Here is a 16726-nt window from a genome sequence, read left to right as displayed (position 1 = left end):
TCCCCTCCTCCGCAACCCCCTCCTTCCATCCCCCCCCCCCAGCCCAGGAAACATCAGTGCTTGCACAGCCTGTGGGCTGATGGCCCCCCTGGACACATGGCCACAGGCCTCAAAGGAAAAGGATGCCGCTCCCGGTACGTTCGGGGTAAGTGGGTCAAGTGCGGTTCCCCCAGGCACCTGCTCAGCCCCATGAACAAGTTGATGTGCCAAATGCGTCCTCTAGACCAAGGCTGGCTGGCTGGCTGGATCAGCCTGTCCTTCCCCTGCCCCCAACCTTCTTGCTTCCTGGATGCCCCCCCTGGGACGGGCCCTTCTCTGCTCTCCGTCACTGGAGGGGGACAGAAGTTAGCCCGTGGCCGGGAGGTCTTGCCTTTGGCAGCCTCGTCTCCCGTGACCTCCAGCCTCTTAAAGGCACCCTCACTGCACATCCAAACGCTTTGCTTTGCAAAGACGTGGGAACGTATTTATTCTTGCGCTTTCGAAATCGTTGGCTGCAAGGAGCTCACTTAATTTACGGTGGACACGGCTCCTCCAGGGCGCGCTCTGTAACCTGCTCCAGATAGGCATACAGTGACATAGCGTTTTTAAGTGCAATGAAATGTTTTGGCCGTGAAATTGGCCAACGAACAAATGGATACGTTAACCATATTAATAGCAGTTGTGTTTTTTTTTTTTTTTCTCATAATTTGGATGCTTTGTTTCCAGAATCATCCACCTTTATCGGGTCTCTGAGAAGAAGCGTGAGGGTCCTGGGGTCCTGGGGGGATAGAGGGGCCTAATTGCAGGAAGGGGAGGCGGGCGGGGGCTGGGGACCCTGGGGAGCCGGGAGGGGCGGAGAGCACGTCTCTGGGCGAGGGGGCAGAGACACCTGTCAGGGGCAGGATGTTCGGGGGAAGGTGCCAAGGTCCAGGTCCATCCGGCAGGTGGACAAGGTGGGGAGGGCTCTGCCGCCGGGATCCTCAGTGGGAAGGTGAGGAAGACCTTGGAACTAAGGCGAATGGATGCCCATGTGTCCTTTCAACGTCCCACTAGCCTGGATAGCAGGCCGGCAGGAAGTTACTTACGTTTCATTCTCTATGGAATAGTGCCTTTGTTCGACTCCTTTTATGCTTCGTCAGGGCCTGATTCTCAAGGGAACGTGTTCACTTGCAAACGTGTATCTGGTACAGGTGACCGTGACTTCCACCTGTTAGCAAAGAAAGCCAGGCGTCGTGGTTCCGCCGCCCTGCGGGACGCTCGCCACTTCTGGGTCTTTCTCAGCCTCTTCTCCCACATTCCTGGGTGCCTATAAGCATGAGGGCCTCCAGTGCCTCTCGGACCCGGTCTCCCACTGCACCGGCGCCCTCACGGATGAGTACAGTAGGCTTCCGACACCTGTTCATTCTATGATGGTAGGAGAGACGTTTTTTAACGGAAGAAGACGGAGGCACTAGGCGGTTATCTCTGAACGGAAGCCTTAGGCATGAATTCTATTTTGTTGTTGCATACGTGATTTTTTTCCTTTTTATTCAAAGTTCAACGACCGTGTGGGGATTCAGTCTGCCGGCTCTAGAGTCAGGGTGCTTGGGTTCGAGGATCAGCTCTTTCCATTCCTAACTCTGTAACCGTGGGAGAGTTACTTCGACTCTCTGAAACTCAGTTTCCTCATCTGTAAAATGGGGTTAATAATAGGCCAGCGGCACCTACCTCAAAGTGAGGATTATTGTAAGGAAGACACAAGACAAGGCAGGCAGGGCACTTAGCATTGTGTCCAGCTTAAAGGGAGCAGCCAAGGTTACGGATTATTCCCGGTGGTATTATATACAATAATAACTTTTTTTTTTTCAACGTTTTTTTTTTTTTATTTTTTTTTATTTTTTGGGGGACAGAGAGAGACAGAGCATGAACGGGGGAGGGGCAGAGAGAGAGGGAGACACAGAATCGGAAACAGGCTCCAGGCTCTGAGCCATCAGCCCAGAGCCTGACGCGGGGCTCGAACTCCTGGACCGCGAGATCGTGACCTGGCTGAAGTCGGACGCTTAACCGACTGCGCCACCCAGGCGCCCCTACAATAATAACTTTTTAAAGAGACAGCTGACGGGGCGCCTGGGTGGCCCCGTCGGTTGAGCGTCCGACTTCTGCTCAGGTCGTGATCTCACGGCTCGTGAGTTCGAGCTCCGCGTCAGGCTCTGTGCTGACAGCTCAGAGCCCGGAGCCTGCTTTGGATTCTGTGTCTCACTCTCTCTCTGCCCCCATCCCATTTGCATTCTGTCTCCGTCTCTCTCAAAAATAAATAAACATTAAAAAAAATAATAAAATAAAGAGCTGATCAAAGGTTGTACAATTGGATGAAAAATAAAAGCAAACAAACCTTAGAATTACACAGAACCCTTTAAAAGTAAAAAGAGGATACAGGCTTAATTGTTTCTAACGTCCTGACAACAGCATTTTGTGTACGCGTCTGTGTGTTTTGTCGGGCGCATAAACCCCATTTTATCGCTGGAAAAATCTTGTAATAATATGCTTTCACATCTTTTTAAGGACTGTTTGCTTCAGACATTCTGCTTTCACGAAGATTTCAAAAAATCTAGGGCAGTGATTTTCCTTAGAAGGGAGGGAGAAGGTCACCAGGAAAGCTGTCCTAGGATCCTCAATAGGCTGGAGTACTCAATCCGTCAAGATCGAGAAGCTAAAAGCAATATAGTAATTGACCTGATTTTTTCAAAAAAAGCGCAAAAGCTTTGTTCTCTGCTGGAACACAGAAACATTTGTTACCCTAAAAGGACACGTTTCGGTGACTTGCCTTGCTGTCAGCAGAAATTTTGGCTTTTGCGTTCAACAACACCCTTCATGGCTAAGTAAACAGGAGGGAGGGAAAGACGGCCAGTCGTTTATTTAGAGCAAGTCTGGACAGGCAGAGAGTGGCACAGAGGTAGGGCGATGGTCCCCTCACCCAGCAAGACGGAAGACGGAGACCCTGGCCGCACGGTGCGGGTCTGAGACGTGGATGTAAACCCAGCAATATTGCGGAGGGTGGTTATGCCCCCGGCACGGGCTGGCACGGAATGGGCATACGGTGGGCGCTAGATGGATGGGTCAGCAGAGGAAATGAATGGAGTGGGGGAAGGTTCTTGACCTCCATCTCCGAGGGACTATGCTTAGAAGCCAGGACCAGAGTGCTCAGGAGAGGACACGTTCTGTTCATCTGTTCATTTTCCTGCATTCCACGTAGGGCTTGCCCGGCTCATGATCAGGACACTTATGAATGGCCCGTCACTGGAGCGATGGTGGGGGCGTCACAGGAAACGAGATTTATTTTCTTCCGAGTAATTTCCCGCATTTTCTAAATGTTCTACAATGGGCATGTGTTGCTTTCACATATTTTTCCAAATGTTGCGTAAAAAAGTCCAAGGCGCGCTCTCCGCGCAATGAGGAATCCACCGCCATCTGGTCACGCGGGTCTCCGGACCTGCTTGGACCCACTTCGTCGTGAAGGCTGGAGGGCTTGCTGCCCACCTTGCGTGGCGACCTCAGCCCTCCCAACAACTTTGAGCTAGGGACTCCTCGTGATCTTCTTACAGGCGAGGAAACAAGCTCAGAGAGGTTAGGCAACTTGTCCAAGGCCACACAGGGGTGATGGTGGGTCTGACACCTGAGTCCCTGCCCTTCGAAATCCTGCTGTACCCCTCCATCCTTGTAAACATAATACAGTAAAATCAACGTGCAAATATATTTTTTTGTGCCTTAAACGGTGAATTTTTATTTTATTTTTTTGCAAATAAAGCTGAGGCCTAGGGCCAGCTGACTGGTGCAGAGGACCTGATGACTCCTTTTCTTGGGGCTGAAAGTGGCAGTGGTGAGACCACCTGCCCACAGGGGCCTTCCGGAACTCACTAGACTTTTAGGATCACCATGGAGAACACACAAAGCACAGCAAAAAGCATACCGGTGGGCCTTTGGGGCTGGGAAGACCAGGAGGGCCCCCTTACAGAGACCCTGCTCTCTCTGGCACACCAGGCTGTCCTCTGCCATCTCTGAGTCGCACGGCGGAGTAATTCTCTCCAGGCCCCCCTTTGCTCCTGGAGCACTCAGCGGCCCCATCCCACCCAACCGAAAGACACATGATGTCGCACAGCGCCCTCAGACAGGACCCTCTCTGGTGGCCAAGCAGGCAAGTAGCGAAGGAGTAATGGAAGCTTCCAGAGTGAGCCCTCGGCACGGGCTCCGGAGGAATGCCCCGCCCCTCCCACGCTCCTCCTCCAGCCCCGCCCGCAGCCCTGCGCCCCGCCCCGCCCCCAGCCTGCGCAGGTGCTGTTGGACCGGAGCCTGCTTGTGCGCCCAGGCTGAGGAGGTTAAAGGTCAGGGGAGTGGCACTTCCTTAAGTGTTGAACCCCACCCCAGCCCGTCATCTCTGTCATTTGGATGGCGCTCCCTTCTAGAAGGTCAGTAATCATTCTGAAGCCTTCGGTTGCCAGTGTCCAAGCTGTGAGGGTGGCCTTTAATTTAGCCGTGGCAGGAATGTAATTGCGTTAAGTAGCGCCGCCTTACTCCGACGGCAGGTGTCGAGGGCTTTGAAGATTAAAGTATGAAGCGAAATTAATTATTTAAGGAAAGCACTGGAACCGGAGACAGTATGAACCTGGAGTAAAAACCAGGAGTCGAAATTGTCAAAAACCGGCAGGCAGCATGCTCTTCCTGCGGGACGAAAGATAAGTAGCAGCTGCATAAGGCATTATAATTTACAAACTTGGGCGATGTGCGCCCGTCTTACTCGATTGGGCAGGTCTCTGACATGGCTGTAGCCCTCCGATCTGCCAGAAAAGGATGCCCAGGCCCAGAGAGGTTGAGTGCCAGGCACTGGGTCGCACAGCTTCAAAAGACCAGAAGAGGAAACTGACTGCCAGTTCAGAGCCTCTAGGACTTTAAGGTCCACTGTTCCTCTGGGGCCAGTTCAATAGAAGAAAATGTCCATTCCTGCAGAAAGCGTTCAGTGAGGGTGTCCGTGGCTCTGGCTTTCCCGATTTACGATATATTGATTTGTGGCTGGGAAACAACCATTCGCAAATGTATTTAGAAAGGAAAATAAATCCCACAGTGTCGATGGGGACGCTTAAGCTATTAGGATTTACAAGGAAGACTTACTGTTGCTTTGGGTAGAGCGTGGGCTGTTCGTTATGGAGTTAACTGATGGTAACAACACTATAAGGAGGCGATTGAATGGGTTCCCACAGCGCAGTTCTGATCCTGTGCGCGTGGGGAAGCCAGATTTCCATTTGAGCTTAGAATCATCAAGTCCAATTGTCTTCCCAGCTCGACGCTATGAAACGCCTGGGGTTGATGTAATTTTTAGAGGGTGAGATGCTAACTGTCGCTTAATGGGGTAGAATTTGCAACTGTGGTTAAGCACTGGATAATTGGACAGACCCACACAGAAACCTCAGCTGAGCCTCCCCACCCCGGGTGGTGTGGCTTCAGGCAGGACGCTTCACCTCTCGACTCAGCCTCCACGTCCCCAGTCATCCCGTCGGGCTGAGAGTAGTGTTGTAAGGGGAAGCCTGATGGGCACCTCCTGGGTTTGTAGCAAGTGATCTGTAAACATCCCACCGCTGCTACTGTTGCCGGGGGCACTGGGCTGTGTGCACACGTGTGTGCACACACGTGTGTTTTAAGTCCATGAAAACAGCTAGGAATAAGGAATGGGATCTCAGAGACCTGATTTTCTCCTTTCAGTGCGGCTCATCCATGACTCTGAACCCCACCCCGCTTGTTTATTTTCTTTGGACTCCAATTTCCCGATCTCTATAATGGGCTTTAGGGAGATTATCTGTCAATTTCCTGTCTATATCAGACATTCTCAGCATCTGTTGTTCTTGGGGAGACCATAGGAAGTTGGTGGGGCTTGTCAACTGAGGAAGGTGACTCCCCTCCCCCCCCACCCCGGGGTTGCCACTGTTCCACAGCAGCTTGTCGGTGCCACGTGGGAGAGCAGACTCCACAATGACAGATTTTCTTATTTGTTCAAGAAAACTGGAAGTACAGATTTGATGTAAGATTTTGCATATTTAAACGCGAAGAAGAAAATTGAAATGCCTGCCATCCCAAACAAAACCGAGCATCAGATTCAGAGTCAGCCCATATTTGGGACCCCTGAAGCAGCCACATCTCCAGGCCACCGTATTGTCCAGGCAAGATCACCTTGAGGACTGGGTGATCTTTTATTTTCACGTTGTTTTATTTTGACATTAAGACCCACGTTGCAGCCTTAATAGCACCAAGGAGGAGACGATAAAGGTCCCCGTTCTAGAGACGAAAAAGGTCCCTGTTCTAGAAATGGTTCGTCTGTTTTTAGCTCCTGGGCTCAGCGTGGTTGATGACGTCATCCTGCGGTCCTGGTGCCCCTAAATCCTCCTCAGACATCTGGATTTCTGCTCTTTGTGCTTCAGCCTTCACCCCACCCGGATCCAGGCGGGGTCTCCCACCTCATTCTGTTACCATTTTCTCATCGTGCCGATGAGTTTCAGAGTCCTTTGGGGTCCTTTTCAAAAAAGTCATGTAAAAATATATGTATCAATATTTACCAACCATATCAATAAAAATAGGCATCACCTAAAATGTACCATTTTAACCATTTAAAAAAAAATTTTTTTTTTAACGTTTTATTTATTTTTGAGACAGAGAGACAGAGCATGAACGGGGGCGGGGCAGAGAGAGAGGGAGACACAGAATCGGAAGCAGGCTCCAGGCTCTGAGCCATCAGCCCAGAGCCCGACGCGGGGCTCGAACTCACGGACCGCGAGATCGTGACCTGGCTGAAGTCGGACGCTTAACCGACTGCGCCACCCAGGCGCCCCCCATTTTAACCATTTTTAAGTGCATGAAGCACATTCACCTGTTGGGTAGCCACCACCATCGGCTCGGGAACTTTTCACTTGCAAAACTGAAACTCTGTCCCCGTTAAATGATAACGTCCCCCTTCCCCTCCCCCACCCCAGCCCCTGCCGCCACCATTTTACTTCCTGTCTCTATGAATCTGATGATTTCAGGTCCTTCACAGGAGTGGAATTATACAGTATGTGTCTTTTTGTGACTGGCATATTTCATTTGGCATACTGTCCTCAAGGTTTATCTATGTTGCAGCAGGTGTCAGAGTTCCGTTCCTTTTTAACGCTGAATAATACCCCATGGTGTGTATATACCTCATTTCGTTTATCCGTTCGTCTGTCGCTGGACATCCGGGCTGCTTCACCATTTGGCTGTTGTGAGTAATGCTGCTGTGACCAGTAGCCACACGGGGGGAGCTGGTGGCTGCCATATTGGACAGTGCAGATCTAGAACGTTCCATCATCACAGAAGGTTCTATCGGACGGTGCCGCTGTGGAATTTACAAGATGCATGCACACAAATATATCTGATTTTGATGGCCAATATTGGCCCTGTTTACAGGAGAGCAAACTGAGGCCCGGAGAGCATGGAGACCAATCTAAGTCATGCTGCCTCTGGGAGGCAGAATGGAAATCAGTCCCCCAGATTCCCGGCCAGTGTGCCATGTTCCCTCCCTGTCACTGAAAGTTCACGTGGAACATGGAGGCAGGTGGGGGGCAGGGGGGAGTGAGTAGGTTATAAAGGGTACAGGCTCTGCAGCATTTTTCAGGATTTCTTTTGAAAGAGGAGTAGCATGTGTGTTCATTTCCCGTGTGCTGTGCTAACATTTCTTGCCTCCTGGTTTATTAAATGTAATGGGCCAGATGTTCCAAGGATTATCGCCCTCCTAGCCTGGTCGTGCTGACAGCCTTTGGCTTTAATCCATTTCCTGACTGCAGCAGGCCCAGGAGATTTCACGACCTGTGTAGCCAATTCTCTCCTCTTGCACAGCAATATAATGTCAGCCTGGCATGTGCCCATGCAGAATAAAGACTACATTTCCCAGCCTCCCTTGCAGCTAGGTGTGGCCATGTGACCAAGTTCCGGCCAATGGGATGTCAGTAGAGGGTCAACGGGGCAGCACCTGGGGAATCTTTTTTTGACTATTACTTTTTATGTTTATTTTTGGAGAGGGAGAGAGCACAAGCTGGGGAGGGGTAGAGAGAGAGGGATACAGAGGATCCGAAGCAGGCTCCGCTCTGTCAGAGCAAAGCCCGACGCTGGGCTCGAACCTACGAGCCGTGAGATCGCGCCCTGAGCCCAAGTCAGACGCTCAACTGATTGAGCCACCCAGGCGCCCCACCTGGGGATCTATTTGAAGGGATGGCTGGCGGGCCTGTGACCTCTGCCTTTCCCATTCTCCCTCATCTCTCTCTCCATACTCTTGTCTTCAGCTGTCACCTTGGTCCCTGTGGGCAAGGTCAAAGGTCAGGAATGAAGGCGTGGAGCAGAGCCACCGTGCAGCCCTGAACTGCTAACATTTGGCCTTTCGTGTGAAAGAGAACCAAGCAGCTGCCTGTTCGAGACATTGTTACTTGCAGGCAAATCCAGTCCTCACTGATGAGCAAGGTAAGGACATCAGGCTCTCTCTCTAAGCTGTTACCCTGAGAATAACCTTAATAAGGTAGGGATTATCGACTGGGGATGATTTTGCCACCAAGGGGACATCTGGAGTCCGTTTTGATGGTCCTGATCAAAGGCGGGGGCGTGTGCTATTGCTATCTAGGGGACTGAGGCTCTGGACCAAATACAAATGCATAGGACAGAATTACACCGTGCTGTGCTGCAAGAATGACGTGGCTCCGAGTGCCACCAGTACTGAGGTGAGAAAGCTCTGGGTTTCGTTTGGTTTTGTTGCAAAGAAGGATGCTAAAGCCGAAGGGCTTAGGTTACTTGCCTGCAGTGACATAGCTTGTCAATGGCGGAGGCAGGATTCAGACCCGGTGAGGGGTGGGGTGTACCGTGAGCAAGGCTTGGGATGCGTTCATTGTGTCCCTCAGACGCCGCGCCTGCTCACGTCTGGCCTCCAGGAGTCAAGCAGCCTCTGTGTTCAGGTCCTGGGTCTGTCACTTCCTGGAAGATTGCCCTTGAGTTGGTTTCCTCCCCTCTGGGCACCCGTGTTGCTTCCCCTCGATGAACGGGGGATAATCATGCCCACATCCCTGCTGAGTCTGTCGGTGAGCCCAGCAGCGTGGCACTGGCCAATCAGGGTGGATCCAGGGGGCCGTAGGGTCCCAGAGGCTCCTGCTCCCTGGGGTGAGCGCCTCAGTTCCCCTGGGGAATCTGAGGGGAGGCGTCATGGAGGCTGGTGGGGGGGGGCACTTGGGGTGGAGGGAGGATGGGCTGTTTGCTAACTGACGTGGAAAGATTTCTCTACGTGCACCTCCCGTACGGCCATTCTGGGATGCGTGGGCCACGTGCTGGCCTGAGCGGACAGACATAGAAATTGTTCATGCTGGGAAGGTTCGGAGGAATGATCCACAGAGGCAGTCTCCCTTAACCTCCAAGCTCTACCCCTGCTGTGGGTTTAAAGAAATAAAACATAGCCACCACTCAGATGAAGGGTTAAGGGGGAGAGGTGATGTCTGATGAGCTCCACCTTAGACCAGGGGCTTTGCTGTTCCTCACGTACTTCCCCGCAGCTTTCCCAGGGCGCGCGTGCGTGCGTGCGTGTGTGTGTGTGTGTGTATTGTTTGCTCTCATGTTACGGATGAGGAAACAGCGACCCAGAGGGACGGGTACCACTTTGAGGGTTTTGCAGGCATTTACACGACCACCCTGTCAGAGGGCAGGGGCGTGCGATTTGGGGTCTGAGGCCATCTCAGGTTTGTGCAGTCAGGCAGTCTCTACCACTCCGGAGAAATGGGGACAGGATCCGGCCTCAGTGCACGTTGGGTTCTGTAAGATTGTTCGGTGGGCCCGGCTCCTGGAGTTCACCAGGGGAGAGCCAGACGCCTCAGGACCTTGACCCCAGGGACCCGCCTGCCCTATTTGCACTCCCAGACTGGCTCCCCGGGTCAGCACCAGCCCTAGCGTCTTGGTGCCCCTCTTCCCCACTTCCTGGCAGAGTTGAGCAGCCTTTGGATTAGGGAGGTGCTAATGATTCGATATCTCAGCCCAGGGATTTAATTGATCCTTTAGCCCAGCTGGAAAAAAAATCCCTCCCTCAGATAGCTGTTTTATCTTGTGGCCCTTGTCACCAGTTTAATTATGCTAAGTCCACATCAGATGCCTCGAATGAGAGGGAATTAAAAAAAAAAAAAGCCATCGGGCCGGCTGGGTTTCTTTTCTAGACCATTTGGAACCCGATTGCTTGTTATCACCCTCGGAATGAGCAGCTTTCACCTGCAGATTAAAAGGCATCCCCAGAGACCACTTGAAATGCACAATGAGGGAGTTTAGTCTTCTCCATGGTCCTGAAACCTGGGTTTTATGGGACATTGCACCCTCCAGCCTTCCGTTTGCCTTCGCAGGCCATCACCCTCCTTGGCAAAAATGGTGCCCCGGGAAAATTCATGCCTCTACAAAGCGGTTAATGGCGCATGCAGCCATTTCGAAATGTAACTAGAAAGACATTTCAAACATTAACCTTCTGCAGAAGGGCGCTATGGACACGACTCTGGGCTTTGCAAGCTTGCGGGTGGAGCTTTTGTTTTCGTTTTCTTTTTCCTGTGGGTTTTTTGTCTTTTGTTTTTTGGTTTTTACTTTTGATGGAAACTTGACTTTAATAAAATTAAAGACTTGGATTTTTCTGCTTTTGCTATAAATTACAAACTTCTCAACTTTGCCTGCTGACTCGACCTCAGGACAATTAGAGAATGACACGTTGAAACGACAAATACACGGGCCAAAGAGCAGTTTCAAGGTAGAGCTGCATGATTAATATAACTGTTTTGTAACGCAACACAGCCATCCAAGTAACTGTCTCTCAGGGTTTGGAGGGGCATAAAGGGAACTGACTTTCTGCGGGTTGATGTTAAAACTTAGCCCTGTGAGTTCTTCTCAGAAGCTGTCAGCGCTAACCAGCAATCATCGTTAGCAGTCAGGGGTTCCCAGTGTGAATGGGTTTTGATGAAAGGGGACAGACGCAGGGTGAGAAAGCCTGATCAGCACTGGCAACACCCATCGTTACTCCCGTCCAGCGAGCACTCAGGAGCCAGGCCCTGTTTGGGGGGCTTTCCAATGCCAGACGTGTTACTATGGTTCCATTTTACAGATGAGTACATTGAGGTTTGGCGAGTCCGGCCCAGAAGGATGTCCGCGGCCGCTCTCCTGGGAGTTGCTCAAACACAGACGTGCCTGAATGCCCACCAGCATGGATAAATTGCTCACTGTGTGTTCACAGAGTGGAATCCTCCGCAGCCGTGAAGACGGGTCCCGAGCCGGAAACCAACATGGGTGAAAGAAGCCGGACGTGAAGGAATACACGCGCTGAATGATTCCATCCTGGGACAGACCGGAACAGACAAAACTAGGATACTGTCCAAGGTCAGAATCACGGTTTCCTTTAAAGAGTGGGTGGGGGGTGGGGGTGGGGGGCAGAAGATGAATTGGAGCATCGGGGGGTGATTTGGGACGCTGGCAGGGTTCTGCCTCTCATCTGAGTTGGGGGGGGTACAGGAGGCACTTGCTGAAAATTCATCGAGCTCTGGCCTTTTTCTCCTATATCCTTCCCATTGTTTGAACAGTGTCGTTGAGCTGTATCCACCCACTTCAAGTGTGTAAAACTGAGTGGGTTTTCGTGTGTTCGCAGAGCTGGGCAAGCATCACCCCGTCCAGTTCTGGAACCTTTTCATCACCCCGGAAAGTAAACAGGGACCTGCTAACAGTCACTCCCTGGCTGCCCCCACTCTCCCATCCCCGGGCAGTCACGATTCTCCGGTCCGAGTTACCCACTCTCGCCGCGTGTATGCAGGTTAGATTTAAACTGAAATGTACAAGGCGCTGAAATAACCACAGGCCAGACACTACCCTACGCCCCTCACTTCTGCGTCCCGCACTTGTCTGTGTTCTTCGGTCAATCACCCGCCTGGCCCCGGAGGCATTCAAAGCTGTGGCTCCTGGGATAGATGATCTGAGCGTGTTTTCCAGTGGGAATATCGCTTGTTTCTCATTTCTCCCGCATGGGAGCAGGGCCGGGTCCAACCATCCTTTAATGGAGACGGGAGGTGAAGATCCGTTTGCCAGCCAGTCTCCTGCATCTAAGCTGCGGCTTTCCCCGGACAGTGATGTGCCTCCGGATGGAGTCATTTCTCCGGACCCCTTCACCGGCCCCCACCTGCTGCTCTGGGTGAGTGGAAGAACTGTGTCCCCATGCCTGTCGCCACCCCCACGGGCCTGGCCAGGGGAGCCCAGCACCAGGCAGGACACAGAAGGACAAGTCAGGGAAGGGAACAGAGAGTTGTGCGTCTGGGCAGTTTGGGGACCTGAGTGCCTGGGCTGGGGTGCAGCGGAAGGTTTGTTCTCTTGGCTGATCCAAAGTTAAAAACCGGCAGCCAGCAAATGACCATTTGCGAGGCACCTGCACTTAATCCTTGTAACACCCCGAAGGTAGGAATCGGTATCCCGTGTCCCCCGCAGATGGGAAAACCGAGGCTCTGAAAGATGCCCTGAGACAGGGGCTTAAAACAATTTGTGATTTTCTCACGGTTCCGGGGCCAGCTGGAGTTCAGCTGGATGGTTCTGTGGGTCCCACCTGAGTCCAGTCCCGCAGCTGGGAGCTTGGCACAGAGCTCGGCCGGGGCTGGAACGTCCAAGGTGGCTGTTCTCCGGGACTCTCTCCACGGGGCCCCTCCTCACAGCTTGGCAGCCGGGCTCTGAGAGAGGAGGTGAGAGCGGCTGATTTTCCCCTTTTCACTGTATGTGCTATTGGGTTAACGAAGTCACAAACCAGCCCAAGGGGCCACTTTTTTTTTTTTAATTTTTAAAAAATTTTTAAAAAGTCTATTTGTTTTTGACAGCGATAGAACACAGGCGGGGGAGGTACAGAGAGAGGGAGACAGAGGATCCGAAGCAGGCTCTTCACCGACAGCACGGAGCCCGACTCGGGGCTCGAACTCACAAACTGTGAGATCGTGACCCGAGCTGACGTCGGATGCTTAACCGACTGAGCCACCCAGGCGCCCCAAGGGACCACTTCTCGGTGCCAGGAGCATACAGGGTTGGGAAGGATTGTCGCTGGCCACATTTGCAGGAATCTTCCATATGGGATTTATGATGCAGACGTTAGGTGCTCCGCTCAGAACGAGTACCAGCTGCGTGTGGGGGTGGGGGGTGGGGGAGGGCTCAGCCGAGGAGGCCGTAAGCCTGGACTGGGGTAGATGGGGATTTCCGGAGGGGGTAGGACCTCCTCTGGGGTGGCTCTAGAGAGAGGGAGGGACTCCGGCTGTCCCTCAGAGTGTCTGTTGGGTTCTGGTCCCAATTTCAGTTGCCCAGAGCTCGAGCCAGTCCCTTGAGCTCTCTGCCTCAGTTTCCTCACCTGTAAAACGGGGATAACAACCATCCCTCCTTCCTAGAGTTGCTCTGAGGACCCGACAGGCTCTGCCTGTAAAGCACTTAGCGCCGTGTCTGGCACGTACAAGTTCCCGGACGTTAGCTCCCGTCGCTGCTATTCGGGTTAAGGTGAGGGTGTGATACCAGCGACGAGTAGGGTTTTCCAGGCCAAGATGGTCCGAAAGAATGTCCTGAGCCTCTGCGAAAGCCGGGGGAGCTGAGAGGAAGCGGTGAAAAGGAAGCCCATGTAGCAACAGGCAGAATTTGGGGGGGCGGAGTCACCTGCAAGGGGTAAACCAGAGAGGCCTTGTGAGCCAACGAGACATTTAGGGATTTTGTTCTCGGGGCAGCGGCGGCCTGCTGGGACCAGGTTAAGGCTCTGCTGAGGTCTGGCTGTCTGGCTGCCGTGGGGCCAAGCGGACGGAGCCAGGAGGGGGATGGGGCGGTGAGCGTGGGGGCCCCTCCCTTATCCGCGTCGGAGGGAGGGGACCTGGTGGTGGCAGGGAGGGCGGGGGCGGGAGGGGGGGCAGCTGACGCTGGCAGTCGATGGGGTAAGAGGCACGAGGGAAAGGCTGGCGTGCGTTCCTCCTGGGTCTCTGGGCTGGGGGCGGGGGTGGGTCCTGCGAGGACATGGACAGGACGGAAGGACAGCCTTGGGCAGGAGGTGACAGCGGCTCCTGCAGGGAAGGGGGCGTCTTTGAGAGCCCGGCGGGGCTGCCGTGCCGCGTGAGCACCAGGAAGGAGGGCCACTCCCAAGATGGAGAGAAGACCTAACAGTGGCTGGCCCGAGAGGACAGCGCGTCCAGGGGCTTGGCGGTCCGGGGCAGCGGGCTGTGCTCTCCAATGAGAGAGGAATCTTCCTGAACGCAACTGAAGAATGAGGCTGGGGAGCGAGGCGAGGCCCAGGGTGTGGAGGACTCGGAGTGGCCCGGAATTTGCACCTGCTCTGGGAGCCCCAGATGGCTCCCCGGCGTCACAAGCAGAGAAACGATGTGTTTTGGACGAAGGCCAGAGCGCAGAGGGGCCCAGGGGCCGGTGGGAGAAGTTAGCGCTCCGAACGGCATGATTGTCAGGGCCGGCGATGAAGCCACTAAATCGCCAGCCGGGGGGCCACACATCAGGTCGGGAGGTCATTAAATATGGGTGTTTGGTGATGGGTTAAGACGATTGTGGAGTCTGATTCGGAGGATTAGGGATACTGGCTTCGGTCACTTGGCAGCCAAAGTCCCTATCAGGAGGGTGTTGGGGCGCCTGGGGGTAAGCCTCGGACTCTTGATTTTGGCTCAGGTCATGATCTCACGGTTTGTGGGATCGAGCCCCACGTCAGGCTCTGCACTGGGCATGCAGAATCTGCTTGAGAATCTCTCTCTCCTTTTCTCTCTCTCTCTCTCTCTCGCTCGCTTTCTCCCAAGAAAGGAAGGAAGGAAGAGAGAGAGGGAGAGTAGAGCAGTCCTTGAAACACAGATGCGAAGTGTTTAGCAGCAACTCAGTCCGGTAGCCTCCTCTTGGGATTTGACATCTTCCCTCCTCCTTTTTTTAAAAAAACATTAAAAAAAATTTTTTTTATGTTTTTAAATTTATTTTTGAGAGAGCGAATGGGAGAGGGAGAGGGAGACACAGGATCTGAAGCGGGCTCCAGGCTCCGAGCTGTCAGCACAGAGCCCGACGCGGGGCTTGAACTCACGGACCACAAGATCATCATCTGAGCCAAAGTTGGACACTTAACCGCCCAAGCCCCCCAGGAGCCCCTAAATGATAAGGGAACAGGGGCGCCTGGGTGGCTCGGTCAGTTAAGCGTCCAACTCTTGATTTTGGCTCAGGTCATGATCTCACGGTTTGTGGGATCGAGCCCCACATCGGGCTCTGTGCTGACAGCGTGGAGTCTGCTTGGGATCCTCTCTCTTCCTCTCTCTCTGCCCCTCCCCTGCTTGTGCTCATGCTGTCTCTCAAAACTAGAAATATGATAAGGGGACAAACACGAAAAACTTTTTTTGGCAGGGGAAGCAGAACATTCTGGGTGGAGGGAATAGCGCATGAAAGCGATTGGTCTAGGAATGGCTTAGATTGTTTGTGGGACAGCAAAGCCAATGAGGCTGGGAAGGAGGTGGGGGGAGCGGCAGGTGATGGACTGGAGGAGGATGGAACCAGGTGTGAGGGCACCACTAAATCGAGACCCTTTGATGTACCAATGACAGCAAGCCAGACTGGTGTTCACCTCAGGGCCTTTGCACCTGCTGTGACCCCCCGCCTTAGACCTTCTCTCTGCGGGGGTGATTCTTTTTTCATCACTTCCATCTTGAGGATGTCGCTTGTTCAGAGACATCTTCCACATTTTTCCAGGCACACGTGCATAAAAATGCACTTTTTTTTTTTTTTTTTTGTAAAAGCTGAAATATCGTATACATTCTGTTGTAGAATGCAGTATGTTCCGAACGCTTGCCCGAGTCAGTAGAGTTCTGCACCACTTTGATAGGGGCCTGGAGCTCCAGTGCCTACATACATCTCATTCTCTTAGGCAGTTCTCTCACACCAGGACATTTGTCCCTCCTGCTACCCCGTCCCCGCCCCCCCCCCCCCCCCCACGTTTTAGCATTATATGCTCTGCAGCGAGGAGCATCCCTGAGCTTGTCCTGCGTTGCCTCTGTTGTGACTTTGCGTAGCAGATCAGGTGGAGGTAATAGATAAAAGGTCGGCCGGCTCCAGCCAAGTTACGACCGATGTCATTTCAGCGAGGGAGAAAACTAGTTAACCAGGCCCTCTAGCTTGGAAGCAGACGCCTTGCTTTTCCCGGAGTGAATGCCCAACTTCTTTCTTCGGCAGTGGCTGGCTGCTTCCAGCAGGGGGTGTCGTGAGCCCGCCCCGCCTCAGCCCTTGACACCTGCTATCAGCTGCTAATTGACGGAGGTTCCAGTCCCCCCTGGATATTAGCCGGGGCCGCCTTGCTAGCTTTCTCAGTGATTGTTGGCAACCCCGACTCAGATGAATCTCCCTCCCTCCTTCCTCTCCTCCTCCTCTTCCTCTTCAAATTCAGTTGTGTTCTCCCTCTCTCCCCATCGTGGACCAGTTTTCCTAGATGGCTGTCAGTCAGATGTTGCTGCTTGATGACTAGGGGACTTTACAAACACATACAGGGAACTAAATCAGGTGACACCCGTAAGTGCCCAGGGCAGCAGCTGACTCTTGGAAGCAGTATTTAAATTTTTTTTTTTTTTTTTTTTGAGAGACAGAGGGAGAGAGCGAATGCACACAAGCACAGGGGAGGGGCAGAGAGAGAGAGGGAGACGCAGAATCCGAAGCAGGCTCCAGGCTCTGAGCCGTCAGCACAGAGCCCGAT

At 53.0% G+C, this 16726-nt stretch overlaps 1 protein-coding gene across 1 annotated transcript in view; it reads left to right on the top strand.

Moving 5' to 3' along the window:
• Positions 1-4303: 4303 nt before the first annotated feature.
• The window catches only part of WFDC1 (WAP four-disulfide core domain 1), a 45749-nt gene continuing 33326 nt past the window's right edge, over positions 4304-16726 (top strand). Inside the window, exons 1-4 of the mRNA XM_086688791.1 lie at positions 4304-4421; positions 8295-8469; positions 11246-11388; positions 12034-12190. Of these exons, the coding sequence (XP_086544917.1) occupies positions 11336-11388; positions 12034-12190 (210 nt within the window). The 5' untranslated portion in view covers positions 4304-4421; positions 8295-8469; positions 11246-11335. The remainder of the gene's footprint in view (positions 4422-8294; positions 8470-11245; positions 11389-12033; positions 12191-16726) is intronic.

This window comes from Puma concolor, chromosome E2, assembly GCF_028749965.1.
Source record: "Puma concolor isolate L17-30 chromosome E2, mPumCon1.1.hap2, whole genome shotgun sequence".
NCBI classification, from domain to species: Eukaryota; Metazoa; Chordata; class Mammalia; order Carnivora; family Felidae; genus Puma; species Puma concolor.
Note: the sequence above shows the minus strand (reverse complement) of the source record. Positions and strands in the feature narration are given on the sequence as shown.